Source organism: Alligator mississippiensis, chromosome 1, assembly GCF_030867095.1.
Source record: "Alligator mississippiensis isolate rAllMis1 chromosome 1, rAllMis1, whole genome shotgun sequence".
NCBI lineage: Eukaryota > Metazoa > Chordata > Crocodylia > Alligatoridae > Alligator > Alligator mississippiensis.
Genome location: NC_081824.1, coordinates 35,921,513 through 35,939,098, shown reverse-complemented (window position 1 = coordinate 35,939,098; position 17,586 = coordinate 35,921,513). Strand labels below are relative to the sequence as shown.

Genomic DNA, 17,586 nt, shown 5'->3' with positions numbered 1-17,586 from the left:
AACAGTTGACACTAATTTTAGCACACCCAAAGAATGATATGCGTGGTTGTCCACTCATCTACATCAACAAAGTTGAACTCTCTTCCACGGAGGTCATTGCGGCACCTCCAGTTTCACTGTCACTATCTCTAGAATCATTTGCACTCATTAGTTCCATTTCAGAATCAGATTGAGGCAAATCTGATTCAGAACTACTTGAACCACATTCTCTTTCGCTAAAGGGTGGTTTTACCAATGAGTCTATGGGCAAGGGCAACATCATCATACTACATCTTCTTCATTATTTGTGCTTCTGACTGCTCCAGAAGCAAGAGATTTTGAGAAATAGAAACAAGCTTAGCAGTGCTTTTATTTGTTAGTCTATTCCACCTTTTTGTCTTGATTGAGCTGAAAGCCTTCCAGTTCCATTCACAAGAAGCTGCAGTTGGTGGAATGCTTAGAATCCTTAGAGCGATCCTGGACAGTCGGGTGTTAAATATCCTTTCCACCATGTGAGAGGAGACATATTCTCTGCTGTCCACCAAATGATGTCTTTGCTTCAAAGTTTTTCTTTTGCATGGAACTCAGCAATGTCTGTCATCACGGCTATTTTGTTGATGTTGGGGACATTCTTAGCTACTTCCATAATTGTATTGAGAGCAGTAGGTAATTCATCTTCTGATAAATGTTGTCCTCTGTGTTGAGGATCCAAAAGGTTTGCTGCCAGATGAACTGGACAAGAGCAAAAAAAACTCAGATCTCTTGGTAAACGTTTGTTTTACTTCTACTACTTCTTCTTTGGATAGAAGTGAAGGAGTCAAAAGCTCAATTAGATTTTCATTCAGTTGTCAGAATATCTCTGGAATATTTGAAAGGCTTACTGTATCTCCTTCAAGTTTCTTGATTAGCCACTGAAACTGGTAGTAGCCAATTGAATGCTCCTTGAACTCGAACCCAGAACACGTTGTTGAGAATCTGCTTCCCAATGTTCATGGGAATAAGCTGGGAAACCGTGTCAGCTATTGAAACACACTACAAACAGTTCTTTGTGCACAGCAAACCATGTAAACACTTTGTAACTGAGCCCATCTGGTTTCTCCTGGTAATAAAAGTGCACTTTCCTTCCCCTGCTTCTCTTTCTGTAGTTTCTTCAGTGTCTGATTAGCAACACAACAATTGTTGAATACTTTCACAATTGTTTTGTAGTTTACCAATATTGTCTTCATATTGCCAATATTGTATTTGCACTATGTCCTTTGCCAGAAGATTCAACCCATGAGCAAGACAGCCAAATACTATTAAATGAGGATACTTTGCCTTTCATGTTTGCCATGCAGCTTTCACGTACTCTCATTATCAGTTACAAGGGCTGGTACCCTGGAGGGACCTGCACTTTCAATCTCTTCACTCAGTAATTTGGCTATGTATTCACCTGTATGACAAGAAGATTTGGTAGCAGTTGCTTTCAGGAATTTTGATTCAGGTGTTGCTAACATAATGTTCACTAAAGGATTTCCTTGTATATCAGTCCATCCATCTGACATCAGAGTCAGTGATTCTGCTTGACCAATTCTTTGAATAACCCTTGTTTGAATCCTGTCATGCTCTCTATCCAAGAGAGAATGTAATAAGAGATAACTTGACAGTAATTTATATGATGGACGAATTAGTTTGTAATTTTCCTTCCATTACTGATTTTCAGTTATGGAAAGAGGTGTACCACTTGAAAATATAGCTCGAGCTAATGTCTCATGCTTTTTCTTGATTTTCTTCTGACATTTTGTCCACAAAGCTTGATAAAAAGCTTGGCTGTCTTGAACAGCTACTCCTGGTGGATCGCATATCTGGTGACAGTGGTCTTGAAAGTGAGGATCTTGCTTCTTCTTTCCCCAGACCTGGCAGCTCAACATTTTCATTTTTTTTTTTTTTGCAAATCTGCTATTTGACTTGAGCTACAAAGTTCCCACAACAAAAGGGGAAAAAGAATTTTATTTTAGCCTATTCTAGTCTGGCCTCAGACGTTGAAAGAGAAGCCGCAGGAAGCTTGCTTCCCCCTTCCCTGCCAGAAAGAACACTCTGCTGCTTAACTTGCTTCTCAGTTGCCCTGGGACTGCAGAAGTATGGAAGTATAGTCTGGCCTCTCCCATCAGCCAGAGGACTAAGCTGTCTCTGCTGGGTTGAAATAGTTAACTATTTATCTATTATGTAATTAAAAATATATATTGTTAAGCCTGAGCAACTTTTCTGCTTGTGCTAAGCACCCAAAGCAGATACAGAAATTTTAAATACATAAATAATAGTCCAGAGTTGCATTAAGAACTTTTAAAATTACAGTAAAAGCTTTGTTATCTGGCATCCCCCGGGAATGGGGGATGCCGGATAATAAAATATGCCGGTTAATTGAGTGGGCCAAACAGGCGTCCTTGCCTGTTCAGGCCGCTGCTTCTCCCACCGTGTCTGGGGTGTCGCCGCCCCTCCTGTGGCATTGCCATCCCTCCTGCAGGCCCCGCGGGACAGGGAGTCGGGCCCTGTTGCACCCTGCTATGCAGGCTGTGCTTTCACTTTACTGTACAAGCCGGCATGCCGGTTAATAGAGTATGCCGGCTTGTAAGGTGCCAGTTATCGGAGCTTTTACTGTGTAATGGTTTAATACAATATAGATGCTAGTCTATATGATGTGTTGTTTAACATATTAGTTTGTTTACTTGCATAGGATTCCTGAAGTAGACTTTTCCCAGATGATGGTGTCCCACCACTTTGTTGTATTAGCTTTCTGTATATGGCTTGTATTATTTCAGGACAGTTTCTACATGTTATTAAATGTTTCTTCATTCTTGTTGTGTTGTTAGCATATTTTTGCCACAATATTTACTTCTACCAACTTTCTTCCTTCCTTCAGTGGCTTGAACTTCACTATAATGATGCCACACACTAGTTTTTTTCTGATTAGGCATTCTTATGACTCCTTGAAACCAAAAGCACTAAAAAGCTAACAGATCTTATGCAAACACCTCCAACTTCTCCAACTCAAGAAAAGAAATGAGACACTGGTCTGTGTGTTTGCTGAACTGAAAGTGAAACAAAAATTAATCACAGTTTTGGTTTTGCTTTCACTTGGAGTGTGAGATGAAATAAGAATCTTAGCTTTGGTTTTGATTTGACCTGCACAGCCAATTAGGTGAATGTATAACTTGATTTTTTTATTTGGATTATTATGTGAGTGTATTTACCCTCCTGTTTCTAAATTAATAAAACATAGGTGTACTCACTTCCTAGGGATAATCACCTGAAAAACATTAATTACAACTTTGAAATTGCCAAGTTTTCCTAATATTGTATTGGCATCCATTCATTTTTATTAGTGAATTTTATCAAACAATGAATTTTTAGAAATGGAAAATTTCCCACGGAAAAATAAAGCACTGGAAAATTTTCTGCCCCACATTTCTGTTGAGTGCACACGCATGTGGTGCCCTCTGACTCCAATTGCCCTCACCCCGTTCCCCCCAGGCCCAAGCATTTTCCTCCTTTAAAGGGGAAAATCCACATTTTCCCACAGCAAATGGAAAAACTGGATCCCTGGTAATAAGATGCTCCTTGGACAACTACTGTATGCGAGTGGGTGTGAAAGCACCATTTCAAGTTAACTCCTGCAGTATGGGTAAGAGTCATTCTGCCTTTACTGGTGATCTGAAAAAGAAGCTTGGTTTGAATAAGAAAAAGCAAAATTTGAATTATCTAGCCTTGAACTGTTTGATTCACTTTACTGCTTGTTTTATTCCTGGAGCACATTCTCGTTTATCAATTCACTTTTTTTTCTTGAATAACTCTCCAATTTTTCTACCTCTTAGTAAATTTTAGAAATATTGCAGTGTATAGGTACACACATGCTTTCCTCTTGTGAAAAGAAGGCAGAACCTGATTTCTTTCATCAGTTTGCTGTCTTAGTCTGTATTTAGATGACGGAAGCTCTGAGTTTTGCCTCTCAGTGTTCAGTTGCTGCAGTTGTTTCATCAGCTCTGTTAAATAACTGTTTCTGAATTGCCATTAGTCTTAAATTTGACTTGGTAGTATGGTTCCACGAATCATCTAATATTTTTTGTCTTTTCATTTCTTCTTTCTCTTTTAGTTTCTGTGTCTCCACTGAACCATACTGTTTGTTTATATTGCATCAGGCTGTATCTTTCTTTCTTTTAGAAGTTCAACTTCACAAGCATAAATAAAAGTTCCTGCAGAGAGAACCAACCCTAGGTAGTTCTACTTCTCAAAGGTGGGACAGATGTACATGAAGCAATTTTTTTCTGTTGGGAACACAAGCAAGCATATAATAGCTATGGAGCTGTGAGCAGATGTCAGTAAACATGCTCTTTTGTACTTCTTTTGAAGCCGTAGGTCAGTGGTGGGCAACCTTTTTAGTAGGGATGCCATATCAAGCTCCGCTGCCTCCCTGAGTGCCCTCTGATTCTCTTCACCTGCCTGTTATGCTGCTCTGCACCCTTCCTCCCTGCCGCAATCTGTCATGTGCCATATTGTGGCACACATTCAACATGTTGGCCACCCCCGCTATACGTGGCTGCAGGCTGCAGCCTGCAGCATAGTTATATAGCCTGCATCATAGCTATCATGGCTCTAGGGCTAGATGGACAGTTCAATTAGACAACATATTTAAAATAATCTGTGGCATTTTGGGTAATTTCTATGGAAATGGGAAATAAAACTGGCTATATCTGGTCTGGTAGGATTTGACAAATGGTAGAACAAGTTTTCTGTAGGGAACATCAAGCCTAGGAAGCATTTTGTAAATACCCTTCATTTGATGTATTCTGAAGGGATAAGGGAATCAAAACTACAGCCAGACAATTCCTCTGCTGTTCAAATGTATTTTTAGACCTAAGGGTAAGTTATTCAAAACTGTAGTATACCGCTTCGTATGGAATTTGAGATGAATTGAGAGTCTGCCAGAGGCAAGGATATATTTCTCTCACTTCAGTTTAAACACTTACAACATGACTATTTCATGTACACATATATTTTATTGTCTTACACTGATACTCACTTTAGGCAGAGTATAACTACAGTTCTCTTCCTTTAGTCAACTCTATATAATTAAGTAGCTAGTGGATACAATGCATGAATGATCTTATAGGAGAGACTGGAAGTCATGCTTCCTCCAAGATGAGTTTCCTAGCTGTTATACTACAGACATTTTCCTTCAAGCCTTCCTCTCTCTGATCCTCCCACCTAAACAAAGCTGTAGCCTAGTTAGGGCATCCTTGTGGTTTTCACATGCCTTATAGTCAATAATCTGTGCATAATTCCTCAGATCAACTTTATAATTTGTTGCTAAATGACTTTTTACAGTAAAAATATGTTTCAGAAGTGAAAAAATATGCATAGAGATAAAGAATGTTTTTATTAAGTTATTTTTCTTTCTTCAGAAGCTGCATTTAAACTGCCCAGGAGCTGCATATGGCTTGCAAACCATAGTTTAGCCACCTCTGTTCTGTTATATAAACAGCTAGCAGTGCAATGAAGAACTCTGAAAAGAAAACAGTGAACCCTGCTAATTTGAAGCATTGGTGTAGGCATCTTAACACCAAGAGAGGACCGTTGATACAGAGGAGATGGAGCTAATTCCCTGCAGCCCTGAGTCAGGCACCTAAGTTCTGAGATGCATCCTGAGAGAAACATCCCTGTGTTCAGCGTTTTGCTGCTGGCTTTTGGGTCTTAATAAGAGGGTGACAATACAGCCCTGTTTAAATTTTTCTTAGAGAGATGAATGTTAATCTTATGGCTGAGTCATGGGACTACAAGTCAGGAGATTTGGGTTCAGTTGCTGAATACCAGCAGATGTCCTGTGTGCCCTTGGGCAGGTCACTGTGGGCTAAATCCTAGTTCACCTTTATGTACATTAGTGGCACCTGTGTAGTTGCAGAACCACTATTTGTGGCACTTGTGGATAGTTTATATTATGTGTTCACCTGTTTCAGAATAAGATCACTCTATATGAACATCTATCAGAAGTAAAACAGAGAAGGAGAGATGGAGCTCCAGCTTTTAGGTCAATATCCTGGTGGCTAGGGCACTTGTGTAGGAAGCAGGAAACAGGTTGTTGGGGTATGAGCCTGCATTGTCTACTTCCTAGCAAAGTGCTCTATCCACCAGGCCACAGGGTAAGAATCACCTACTGCATTTTGCAGCCCGCCTCTTGAAGCTTACATTTTACATTTTATCTAATGAATATTAAATGGGTAGTGGGACAATTTCTGTCCCAGTGGGGACAGGAGCCAAGGCCAGACTCCAGGACCGTTCCATTCTAGGTGCTGAGTGGCCGGATGCAAAGGCAGCAGTGCGGAGTCACCACAGCTGCTCCACCCAGCTTCACAGGGCCCCCCAAAGCACGGGGTCCAGAGCGGCTGCCCCAATTCAACCCCCCCCCCCCCCCCCCCCCCCCCGGACAGCCCTGGCTTCAGGCACTTTAATTAAAGCTGCTCTTGGGAGTTGCTCTAATTAAAGCACCCACCCCCAGAGCATGTGCGAAGACACCCTCTGTGGCTAAAGTTTTGTGGTTTACCCAGTGTTTTGCATGTGTCCAAGCAATGATATTCTATCCCAGGTGCCTGTACAGCCACTTGCAGCCTCCTGAGCAAGCTCAGTAGGCAAACAGAATAAACTCTAGCTGTGTACAATTTAAACTGCTTGTCAATGCAAAAATTGTAGTTACATGGCTATGTAAGTGCCACATAAGCCTGTGAAGGTGAGCTAGGATTTAACCTTTCATCTATATCCCTTTGATTTCAAATTCTAGCTGTAAAGTAGGATAATAATTCTTTTATGTCACTGTAGACTGTGAGAGCTTTTGGAAATATCAACACCACCACCACCAACACTGAGTCGTAGTAGTTTACTAACAGGCCTCTGCTATCCTCTGATAACTTTGAATATAAGCCTCACCCAGTATCCTCAAACTCAGGTTGATGTCCTTTCCAAATTATTTGTTTAATAAGAAAATATTTTTAAAAGATTCCTAGGTGGCTTGGATAATTATAAAAGGTACACTTGTGAAAGCTTGTCTGTGTCCCTTCCAGCTAGACAGTTGGTGCAGTAAAAGATATCATCCTTGATTTTTGCATAACCTTTGTGTCAGTTAAGATTTGTGAAACTGGAACTGCTTATTGTTCCTTGTATCCCCAGTGGATTCAGTGGGAGTTATCTTCTTCATCAAGGACCTGTAGTTCTCATGTGACCTTTTCATGAATATTCTGAACTTCTTTGGCTTGCTTCAGGGCAGGAACCAAGCCATTTCTGTTTGTTGTATACCTGCCTTTGTGGGATGTGCTTATGGAGGAGTGACCTGGATCTTGTTTGCCAGCTTTGGGATTATTTTACAGCTTGTTTCTGTTCTTTATTGTAATTTTCTTCCTAATTATTTTCTGGTTATGGCAACCAGCAGCCTTCAAGCATAGGCATCTATATATTACATAACTACTTATTTCTAATTAATTTTGATATGCATGTTTATCTGGTAGGAAGGCACTAAACTGTGCAATTGAACCCAGAGGATATAAAAGTAAATTGATTTGTGACAAAACGTGTATTCTCTCCAAGCAATAAGTTCATGAAAAGGGATTGTATATCAGTACTCTTCACCAGGTACAATCTAAGTCTGTTAAATCAAAGAGGAAGGGATTAGAGCAATTTCATTTTTAAAATACCTGGATATCAAGAGTTGGATAACATCTTACCAGACTGATTAAAAACCAGTATAACTGGTTTTAAAATAGCAAAGAAAAGAGAAATGCTCACCTGTCAGGATACATGTAATAATTCTGCTTCTTCTCTCATTTATTATCTTGATCTTTGCTAGATACAAACCATAGTTTTATGTTTGTTTCTTGCAAAAAACAGCTGATTTTAAAGAGACTAACATCTTTCAGCTACAGGAGGAACTGAGAGAGAGATTTCCTATGGGCAGTGAACTACCACCTCCTCTGAACTTTCTCATTCAGTTCATCTATCCAGTCAAACTACTTCTGACAGTAAAATCTTTATTTTTGTATTTTAAAGTGAATTCAGAGCTTGTGAAAGGTGCAAGATTGACAGCACTGGAAAGTGAAGTTATCTATTCATTCATGGCACAGCTACTGCTCTGGAAGTAACAATACCACTTCAGGCTTTACTAGAAAATTCACACAGGCTTTTGATAAACACAGCTAACCCTTAATTAGAGGGATACCAACAACTCAAAAAATCACCTTTCATATTTAAAAATGTGTCTGTTTCTCAGACAAGTTCTATATTTGCTGCAAGTCTTGTTCGCTCCAATTTATAATCCTTCAAAAGATAAATTTGCTCTTTTCCATGTGTGACTCTTGCCCCAGTCCATATACTTTGTGCAATTGAGAGCCCACTGTATAAGATCAGTTGATGGTATATAATGCCATTTCATTGAGAACTAGTTTGAGCTATCACTGATCTTTGCTATTGTGACCCTTGCCACAATAATCCATGCCTAAATAACTTTGAAGCTTGACTACAATGTGCTGATATTGTTGGGAAGGCTATGCATAAACCAGGGAGTGCAGTGGGAGGTATCAGATATAAAGGGGTCAGTAAAGAGGGGTAGTGCAGTATAGCATGGAGTGGAAAATGTAGAAATACAAGAATAGCCCCAGAGGAGAGGAAGAAAAGGTAGACAGAATAGCACAATAGAGTAAGGAACAGAAGACATAACATATGGGTGTGAATGAGAGCAGTAAATATTAGCATATGTTTGATTTTTTTCATATTCTAATCAGTCTTATAAAATCTTATCAGTGAGAGCTGTCCATATATTTGTCATACAACTGTCCTGTTGCACAGGTAAGAGAGATGATTCCTCTTTGTGTTGGGGTGATGAATTAGGAACAACTCAACAATTTTCTTGTCCTGAAGAGTCAATATTTCTAAGGCAGTGGAGCCAGCCTTTTTAGCTGGTAAGCTCCAGCCTTCCTCAAGTGCCAGTCCAGTCCCGTTTCTCCCCAGTCTTCTGCTTTCTGTTGCCTGCTCTGTCTGCTCTGGGCCCTCCCCAGTTTGGCACATGCTACATGCACACAGGCAGAGGCTGCCCATTCTACTTGTCATATGTGTCCTGTGGGCTGGCCACTTCTGTTCTGAGGTCATCTGGTCTGTAACTAGTTTGCATTATCTTCACTTTTAATTTCTTCCTTTTTTGACACTTTTTCTTAGAATGTATTTAGTTAGATAGTTTCCCAAATTTATGTAGCTCCATTGAATGATATTCCTTTAATTTTTGTGGAAGACTAAGTTTTCTGATCTAACAAACTCTCATCTAAGCGATTTCTCTCTACACCTAGTCCTTTTCACTTGTGGCCCATTAACGTTTACATTTAATCTTGCTTTTATAATTCCAGTGCATGTGCTCAGTTTGTATTTGTAAAGTAACATTTCTGTTTCTTTCTATACAAGATATTGTTACAACAATTGAAAAGGAACTAAGGTGTTTTGACAATGGACCAAAGACTGGTGTTTAGTTTGCTTGCATAATTAGCCTTCCTGAAGTTGCTGTAACAACTTACATGATAAATAAATGTCAGTTGTGATAGACTGTTTAATCTACACCTATAGGAAAGGATGGTTTACTTAGCTAAAGTACTAAATAATTGGAGAAGACCTGTTTTCTGTTCCTTGTTAAAATTGCTGTTTAAAAGGTATATTTTATTTAAATCCAGCCTTGTGTTGATTTAAATTCAGATACGTATTACAGCAATAGCAAGATTCCCTAATTAAGACGAACTTCCTTAAGAGAAGGGTTTTCAGTAACTTTCTAATAAGATAATTATTAGCCTTTTTAACATTGGGAATGAGGTTACAATGTTTTTAGCATTGTAAATTTGACATTATAATTCCCCATGGTTGTGCTGAATCACTTTCAGACATGGCCATTAATTATGAGCTCACTTAAATTATTTATGAGAGCTGAACTTCATTGCTAAAGTGAAATCTGCATATTGCATGTTTTAAATACTTTGAGCCAAAACCTTCCGGCCTTCCTTAGGCTAAGTCCCATTGAAATTTATGCTCAATTTTGAAGTGAAAATTTTTTTTTGACTTGAGTGAAATCTGGATCAGGTGCTCTTTTTACTATAAATGTGTTCTTGTATATATTGTAATGGGAGAATGATGAAACCAGTATAGTAGAACCGAGGTTTTTTACAGGGTTTAGGTTCCTTATCACCCTTGGAGTATGAAGGTTTACAAATTAGCCGGGGTGTATACAGGACTGTAGCAAACAGCTGTGTGTGGTCACTGATGAACTTCAGCTGATCAGAGAAATGGCAGTTCCAGCAATTTCCTGCAGCTTTTATATCAAAAGAAAGGGCTTCTCCAAGCATCTGCTTGGACCTCTGGTGAGCTCCAGCTGACTGGAGAAGCAGTAACCTGTGAAGTAAGAGCTGCAGCAAACAAACGAGTAACTCATTCTTAATTTTGGGAAACCTGCTACAAATTAAGCAAATTGCAAACCACCTCAATATGAATGACTTGGTTTTACTGGATATCTGCTGTATATCTTGAAACTCAAACTAGTATAAAAGTAATTGGGACATGAACTCCTACAATATATTGGGAAAGGTTAAATTGATTTTTCTTTACCTAGGTGCCGGCTGAGGTTGTCCAGGAGGAAGAAATTGAAACACCTGTTAATAGTCCTGTGGATGAGGTTAGATTTAATTGTTTTCTCACTATGGAAGAGAGTGTAAAAAATTACAAATGAAGTGTGGACAGGAACCCCTAAAGTGGAACACTTGAATTTAGGGTATAATGTAAAGCAGTTGTATTTGATTTTGAAAAACAAATCAATTTATGCAGCTTTCAGTTTAGGTTGGATCTAAAACTGATTCAGGTCTCTCTTTTTGATATAGTTTCAGTCTCTAATCTTGCAAGTCCATGTTATTTCATGAGATGGACATTATTTAAAAATAATGGAAATATTTTGTCAGATTGACCATTTTGGTTGTCAATTTTACAAAAACAGTTTTTGGCCATTGGACCAGCCTTGAATTGCAGCCTGTATTTAATCTAGGTTCAACAGCCCACTCATTAACCTATCTCAAATAAATTAAATGTGATACAATCATCCACATGCACTTGGGAGAAAGAGTAAGTGAGAGGAAGCAAGTTGTTCAATTTTTGAAAATCAGGCCATATATATGCCATCACTTTTGAAAATCCTGGCATAGGTATTTACTCCCTCCTTAAAAGAATTATAAGAGAAAGTGATAATCCCATACCTTGTTTAATGCATGCTCTAGGAAAAATCCTGCGGGAGTTTTGTCATTGACTTTAATAGGGCCAGGTTGTCACCCTGTACGTAATTTCTCTCTCTGAGGGAAATATTAACCCAAAAGATTGCTACTTTGGAAAAGCCCTTGTTTATGGGATATATAAAAATACAAAGGTGGAGCAATGAGATATCATAATTATGATGGAAGATTAGGTGCAAGTAGTCCTACAATCAGTTGCTTACTCTTCTATTAATGTGTAATGTGACAAAGTCTCTGTGCCTCAGTTTATGCATATGTAAAATGCATATAATAGTATCCATTTCACAGGTGTGTTGGAAGTTTGGCTTAACTAATGTCTCAAACATCTTGAGAACTTCTGATAAAAATCAGATAATTTTCAGCACCTTCAGGCTGAGGCCACAACACAAATGTATTTCTACGTCTTTGGTGCCAGATAAACTGTGGATAGAGGTATGTGCTGGCTCCAGCGCATACCAACATGTGCAGATGAAAGCCTGGCCTGTTAAAGTTGTGATAATTGCCAGGTTTTAGATGGATAGCTTTTATTATTAATTAGGGCTCAGAGCATTTAAAGAAATATGTTCTTTAATATAGGATGTCAGTATGTGATGTTATACAAGAAGCAGTTTTTCAAGCTTAATGGAGTGATAGAAAACAGAAATAAAATGAAGAAAAGTCTTAGCAATCAATACATATTTAGTCAAATGGTTAAAGCTTGTTATTAAAATCAAATTTGTTTCTGTTTTAATTTTGACATTGTAAGGAAGCCACGGACGGCAATGTAGACACTCTGCCTTCTGCAGCCAGCCTTAAATTGGACCATTAATAAGACATAACTAATTGGTCAGTAAATGTTTTCCTGTACATATTTTAATGCAGGAATTATTAAACAAATGCAGTAAAACTGAATTCTTTGCAGGATTAGAATCATTTTCCCTCTGTGAAGATGAAGGCTTACGAAGTAATCAGGAGTTGCACAGAGAAACATCTATGTGGGATCACTGATGAGCTCCAGTCGATCAGAAAAACAGCACCCTTTGAAGTAAAAGCTGGAGCAAAGAGCTGAGTGGCTCATTCTTATTTTGTGGGAACCTGCTACAAATTAAGCAAGTTGCTGACAACCTAGATATGAATGACCTGGGTTCTAGTGTATATCTACTGTATATACTGAAACTTAAGCTAGTATGATAGTGATTGGGACATGAACCACAGTAAATTGGGAAAAGTTAAATTGCTTTTTCTTTACCTCACTTGCCATCTGAGATTTTTCAAGAGAAGCAAATTGTAGCACCTGCCACTAGTTCTGAAGATGGAGCTAGATGTGTTTGTTGTCTCATTATGGAAGAGAGTGTTAAGAATTGCAAATGAGGTACGAGCGGAAACCCTTCAAGTGGAACAGTTGTACACTTTAGGGTAACAATGTAAAGCAGTTGTATTTGATTCTGAAAACCAAATTAGTTTATGCAGCTTTCATTTTAGGTTGGAGCTAAAACGGTTTGAGCCTCCTTTTGTTTTGTTTTCAGTCTCTGAAATCTTGGAAGCCCATGTGATTTCATGAGGTTGATATTATTTAAAGATGATAAATAACCAGTCAGACAGGAGCTTATTTTAAAGACCTAAAAAAAACTATTTATTTTTGGCATAATTTAACATTAAGTTAGTACTTTCCCTTTTCAGAATTCCTAAGAAACATCAGTTAATGCTAAAAAGAAACATCATCTTTAATTTGTATGGGGAAAATAAAGATGTCAAACAACATTTCCGAAATCACAGAAAACTTAGTGTCAGAACAAGGATTAATTAAATAAATAGAAATAAAATTAATAATACCATAAGTTCAATGTTTTCTTTCACAAGATTTCTTCCTATGCAGAATGGTGAATGGAGAGGAACACTGGTGAAATGTAGGGGTTCACTGAGAAAGATTTTCTAGGCTGATACCAATAGCCGATGGTTAACCAACCATATCAGTCAATGCCAATCTGATAACCAATATTTAGTAATAGTGCAAGGCATTTTAAATTACTGACATTAAATAAACCTTTTGCGTTTATAACACACACGCATACGTCTCCTGCCTGTTCCGGCCCTTGATGAGGAAGGTGGTGACTGCCTTATTCCCTTGCACCTTGCCTCCTTGTCCACAGTTCCTATCCATAGCCCTGCTGCCCATGCAGCCCATGCTGCCATCTTGGGTGGGTGGGACAGACCCTTACATGGACAGTGGTGCTGGGCACATTTGGAGCACCAGAGCACACTGCTGCCTCAGCATTGGTGGGCCCTGCGAAGCCAAGCTTCTGTGGCTGCCGAGGAGAAGCTACTTTTGCAAAGGTGCCTGGTGCCCAGCAGAGTGGAATGTCCCTTTACTGGTGCCTTACCCTGCCCGCACATAGCCCAAGGTCTCTGTGGCAGCCCCAGTGCTCAGGCCCCTGCTGTGCATGCAGGATTGCCATGGCACCAGCAGGAGCAGATAACAGTCCCTTTGTTGCTATGGACGGTGCCCTGTGACCACTCCCTGGTGCCCCCTCCTGCTGCTTACTGGGACCTGCTGCACTCTTGAGCTGGCAGTGGGGCAGAGGGACTGAACTAGGCTCACCAAGGTGCTCCAGGCACGCGCCCATAATTATCAGCTACAACAGGGGCAGGAAATTATTTCAGCAGAAGGGCCACTTAACGAGGTTTGGTGAGCTTTCGAGGGCTTCATGGGTAGCCCTGTCCCCAGTCGCCATCTTGGAACCAGAAGTCCTGCCCCTAACCCCCTGACCTTTGCCACCTTTGCCCCTGGAGATGCTCCTTTTGGGAGGGGGGGTTGCCATCTTAGAACCAAAAACCCCACAAATCATACACTAAAAGTCAAAGAGCTACTATATTTTAACTTTATTACAAAAAATATTTTTGTCATGTTTTGTGTTTGCATACTATATATATATTTAGTTATTAGGTGATTTGCCTAATAACTAAAAAATAAAGTCTTAGTCTTGTATATTGTGTGGGGGTGTATGTGTGTGTGTATGGGGGGTTGTGAGGGGGTGTGGCTGTGTGTGTGGGGGCAATAGATATGTTGTGGGGGTGTATACATGGGGCGTTCCAGGGGCAGGGTTTGGGTGTGTGGCATTTATGGGGTGTGATGGGGGTGGGCATGGGGACCCCACTCTCCTCCCCACTCTCTCTCCATGGCATGCAGGCAGCAGCAGGCAAGGGCGCTTTGGGGCACTCGTGCCCAGTGCAGGCTCTGCCGCATGGTGGCACACAGGTCTGGCCAGCACTGTACATTGCAGCGAGGAGCACAGCCTGACCAGGCCACCTCTATCAGCAGGGCTCCCTACCATGCATGTGCAACTCCTGCACTTGTGCATCACCGGAGGGGAGCTCCACACATTGGAGCTGACTGCCTTCACCGCTCCTTGCTATACAGGTCCTGGGACTCCACAGGGAAGCAGGAGCCAGGGCTCTTTTTTTCCTCTTACACATTGGTGTGGGGCTGTCACTATGTGCTGGCTCTGAGCTGTCAGAGGAATTTCCCATTTGGAAGGAATCCTTTGCTTTCCACATTTGTCTCAATGAGGCAAGCAGAAAATTGCTATAGTGGTTTTTGTCTGTTTTCATTTTGTGTTGAAAAAGGTTTAGATGTTGAAAAACTGTGACAGCTTTCACGTTAAAGTTACTATCTAATTCATTATCTGTCATTAGGATAGACTTTTAACTTATCTACAGGTGTATTTTTAAATGCATGTGATAATGCTTCAGAACTTGTGGTAGAGGTGATATCTTTTACTAGGCCAACTTGATTTTTCCAAAAAAAAAAAAAATTCTTTAATTGCAAGCTTTCAGGCACAAGCACCATTCTTCAGGCATAGGAGAAAAGATTGTAAAAGTTCTCTTAGGTAGCCTGACCTATGATAATGCTTAGTATTATACAGATATTATCATCTTTGTTTTAGCAGCATTAGCTAATTCAGGTACCAACGCCTTGAATTTATTAACATGAGTAGACCTCACTTTGCCATTGGTTACTCTGTTACTTTTTTGATGATTCTAGGTAAAAGAGCTTCTATTTAGTATTTGAATAATTGTTAATCCTTGCAGTACATCAACATTTGAAAGCCTTATTGTGCATTACTGATGATCAGTGTCAAGAACATATTGTAAAACATAAATATGAATCATTGTGATATTTCCAGTCGTGTTCTGTTAAAGCTTATGCACTATACTAGGAGACATCATCAGACACATGATGTATTCCATGTGGGAATTTTTTCATTCAAACTTGGCCAACACTTACGCTTAACACTTTCTTCTCATGGTATTTATCCATTAGGAGAAATGGATAATTACCCATTGTTAATTTCTTTATGCAGTATAAAAATTTCTTGTTCAGATGGTATTAAAATTAAAACTGACAGGTAAGCAGTATTACGCATTTATATAGGTCAGACAGGAAAGCTTCAGTAGCACGCAACAGCCAATTTATGGTATTAAGTAGGCTTGTGCAAATAGGAAAGTATTTGTTTTGGATTTGGATTTGGCCAATTCAGAGGACAGTGATTTGATTTGGAGATTTGGATCACTGTCCTGAATCAATTTGGCCAAATCAGCTTCAGAAGATTTGGTGCTGATTCGGTGATTCGGATTGGCCGGGGAGAGGCAGGCACAGCTGGGTGGCTGCAGGTTCTCCCACGGCTCTTTTGGCTGCGTCAGCCTCTCCCCAGTTGGGGGGAGCCACAGGAGAAGCCCCTATGGCTCCCCTGTCCAGCTGCATCCCCTGCCCAGCGCCAGCATAGTCCCGGCAGTTAAAAAAACAAAAAACAAAAAAGCCCCATACTCAGTGGCTGCAGGAGTGGTGATTGGGGCCTCTGGGCACTTGTGTCAGAGCCTGCACCCACAGCACAGGGTGGTGGGGGGCAGTGGGGATCGCTTGGCACATGCACAGCAGCTGTCCCATGGTGTGGGTGCAGTGAGCTGCCTGGGAACTGGGGCTGCCGGGGCTGAGCGCTTCTGGCTGACATGTGGAGCCAACCCAGCTCCCAGACAGTGCACAGTGCCCTGCTGAGCCATGCTGCACCTGTGTGAGGTGACAGCTGTGGTGCGAGTGCCAGGTGGGGGGATGGGACACTCCCCGTCACCCAGCCCACTGCCCTATGCTGAGCTTAAAAAACAAACAAAAAGAAGCCCCACACTCACCAGCTGCAGGAGTGGCAATTGGGGCCTCTGGGTACTTGTGGCAGAATCCCCCACGCAGTGGGGGACAGTGGGGATTGCTTGGCACATGCACAGCAGCTGCCCCATAGTGCAGGTGCAGTGAGCTGCCTGGGAACTGGGGCTGCTGAGGCTGAGCACTGCTGGGCTCTGGCTTAGATGTGGAGCCGACCCAGCTCTCAGACAGTGCACAGTGCCGTGCTGAGCCATGCTGCACCTGCGTGAGGTGACAGCTGTGGCGCAAGTGCCAGGTGGGGGGATGGGACAATCCCTGTCACCCCGCCCTATGCTGAGCTTTAAAAAAAAAAAAAAAAAAAGGTCTACACTCACCAGATGCAGGAGTGGTGATTGGGGCCTCTGGGTGCTTGTGGCAGAATCCCCCTATGCAGTGGGGGGCAGTGGGGATTGCTTGGCACATGCACAGCACCTGCCCCACGGTGCGGGTGCAGTGAGCTGCCTGGAAACTGGGGCTGCTGAGGCTGAGCAGTGCTGGGCTCTGGCTGACATGTGGAGCCGACCCAGGTCTCAGACAGTGCACAGTGCCCTGCTGAGCCATGCTGCACCTGAGTGAGGTGACAGCTGTGGCGCGTGCGCCAGGTTGGGGGGATGGGACAATCCTCATCACCCTGCCCGCTACCCTGTGCTGAGCTTAAAAAAAAAAAAAAAAAAAAAAAAAAGCCCCACACTCACCAGATGCAGGAGTGGTGATTGGGGCCTCTGGGTGCTCGTGGCAGAGTCCCCCTATGCAGTGGGGGGCAGTGGGGATCACCCCCCCTGCCTGGCATCCATGCTACGGCTGTCGCATGGTGCGGGTGCAGGTGGCTCAGCAGGGTGCTGTGCACTGTTTGGAAACTGGGGCCACTGGGGCTGAGCACTCCCGGGTTCTGGCTGACAGCTGGAGCTGCCCCAGCTCCTAGACAGTGTGTGGTGCCCTGCCAAGCCACACTGCACCCACGCCATGGGGCAGCTGCTGTGCAGGTGCCAAGTGCGGGGGGTGTGTCACAGGCCAACTAGGCACTGTGAGTGTATGAATTTTATCACAGGCCAACTGGGCTGTTTGATTCAGTTTTGGATCGAGGGGGCAAAGCTGGGTGTGGAATAAAGG

At 41.6% G+C, this 17,586-nt stretch overlaps 1 protein-coding gene across 2 annotated transcripts in view; it reads left to right on the top strand.

Annotated features, from left to right (window-relative positions):
* The window catches only part of DCDC2C (doublecortin domain containing 2C), a 110,847-nt gene extending 97,558 nt beyond the window's left edge, over positions 1–13,289 (top strand). The window contains exons 7-9 of one of the 2 annotated variants that reach the window (XM_059729855.1): positions 10,637–10,699; positions 12,049–12,128; positions 12,205–13,289. In XM_059729855.1, the coding sequence (XP_059585838.1) occupies positions 10,637–10,699; positions 12,049–12,111 (126 nt within the window). In that variant the 3' untranslated portion in view covers positions 12,112–12,128; positions 12,205–13,289. The remainder of the gene's footprint in view (positions 1–10,636; positions 10,700–12,048; positions 12,129–12,204) is intronic. The other variant, XM_059729860.1, reaches the window with a different exon arrangement.
* The last annotated feature ends 4,297 nt before the right edge of the window (positions 13,290–17,586 follow it).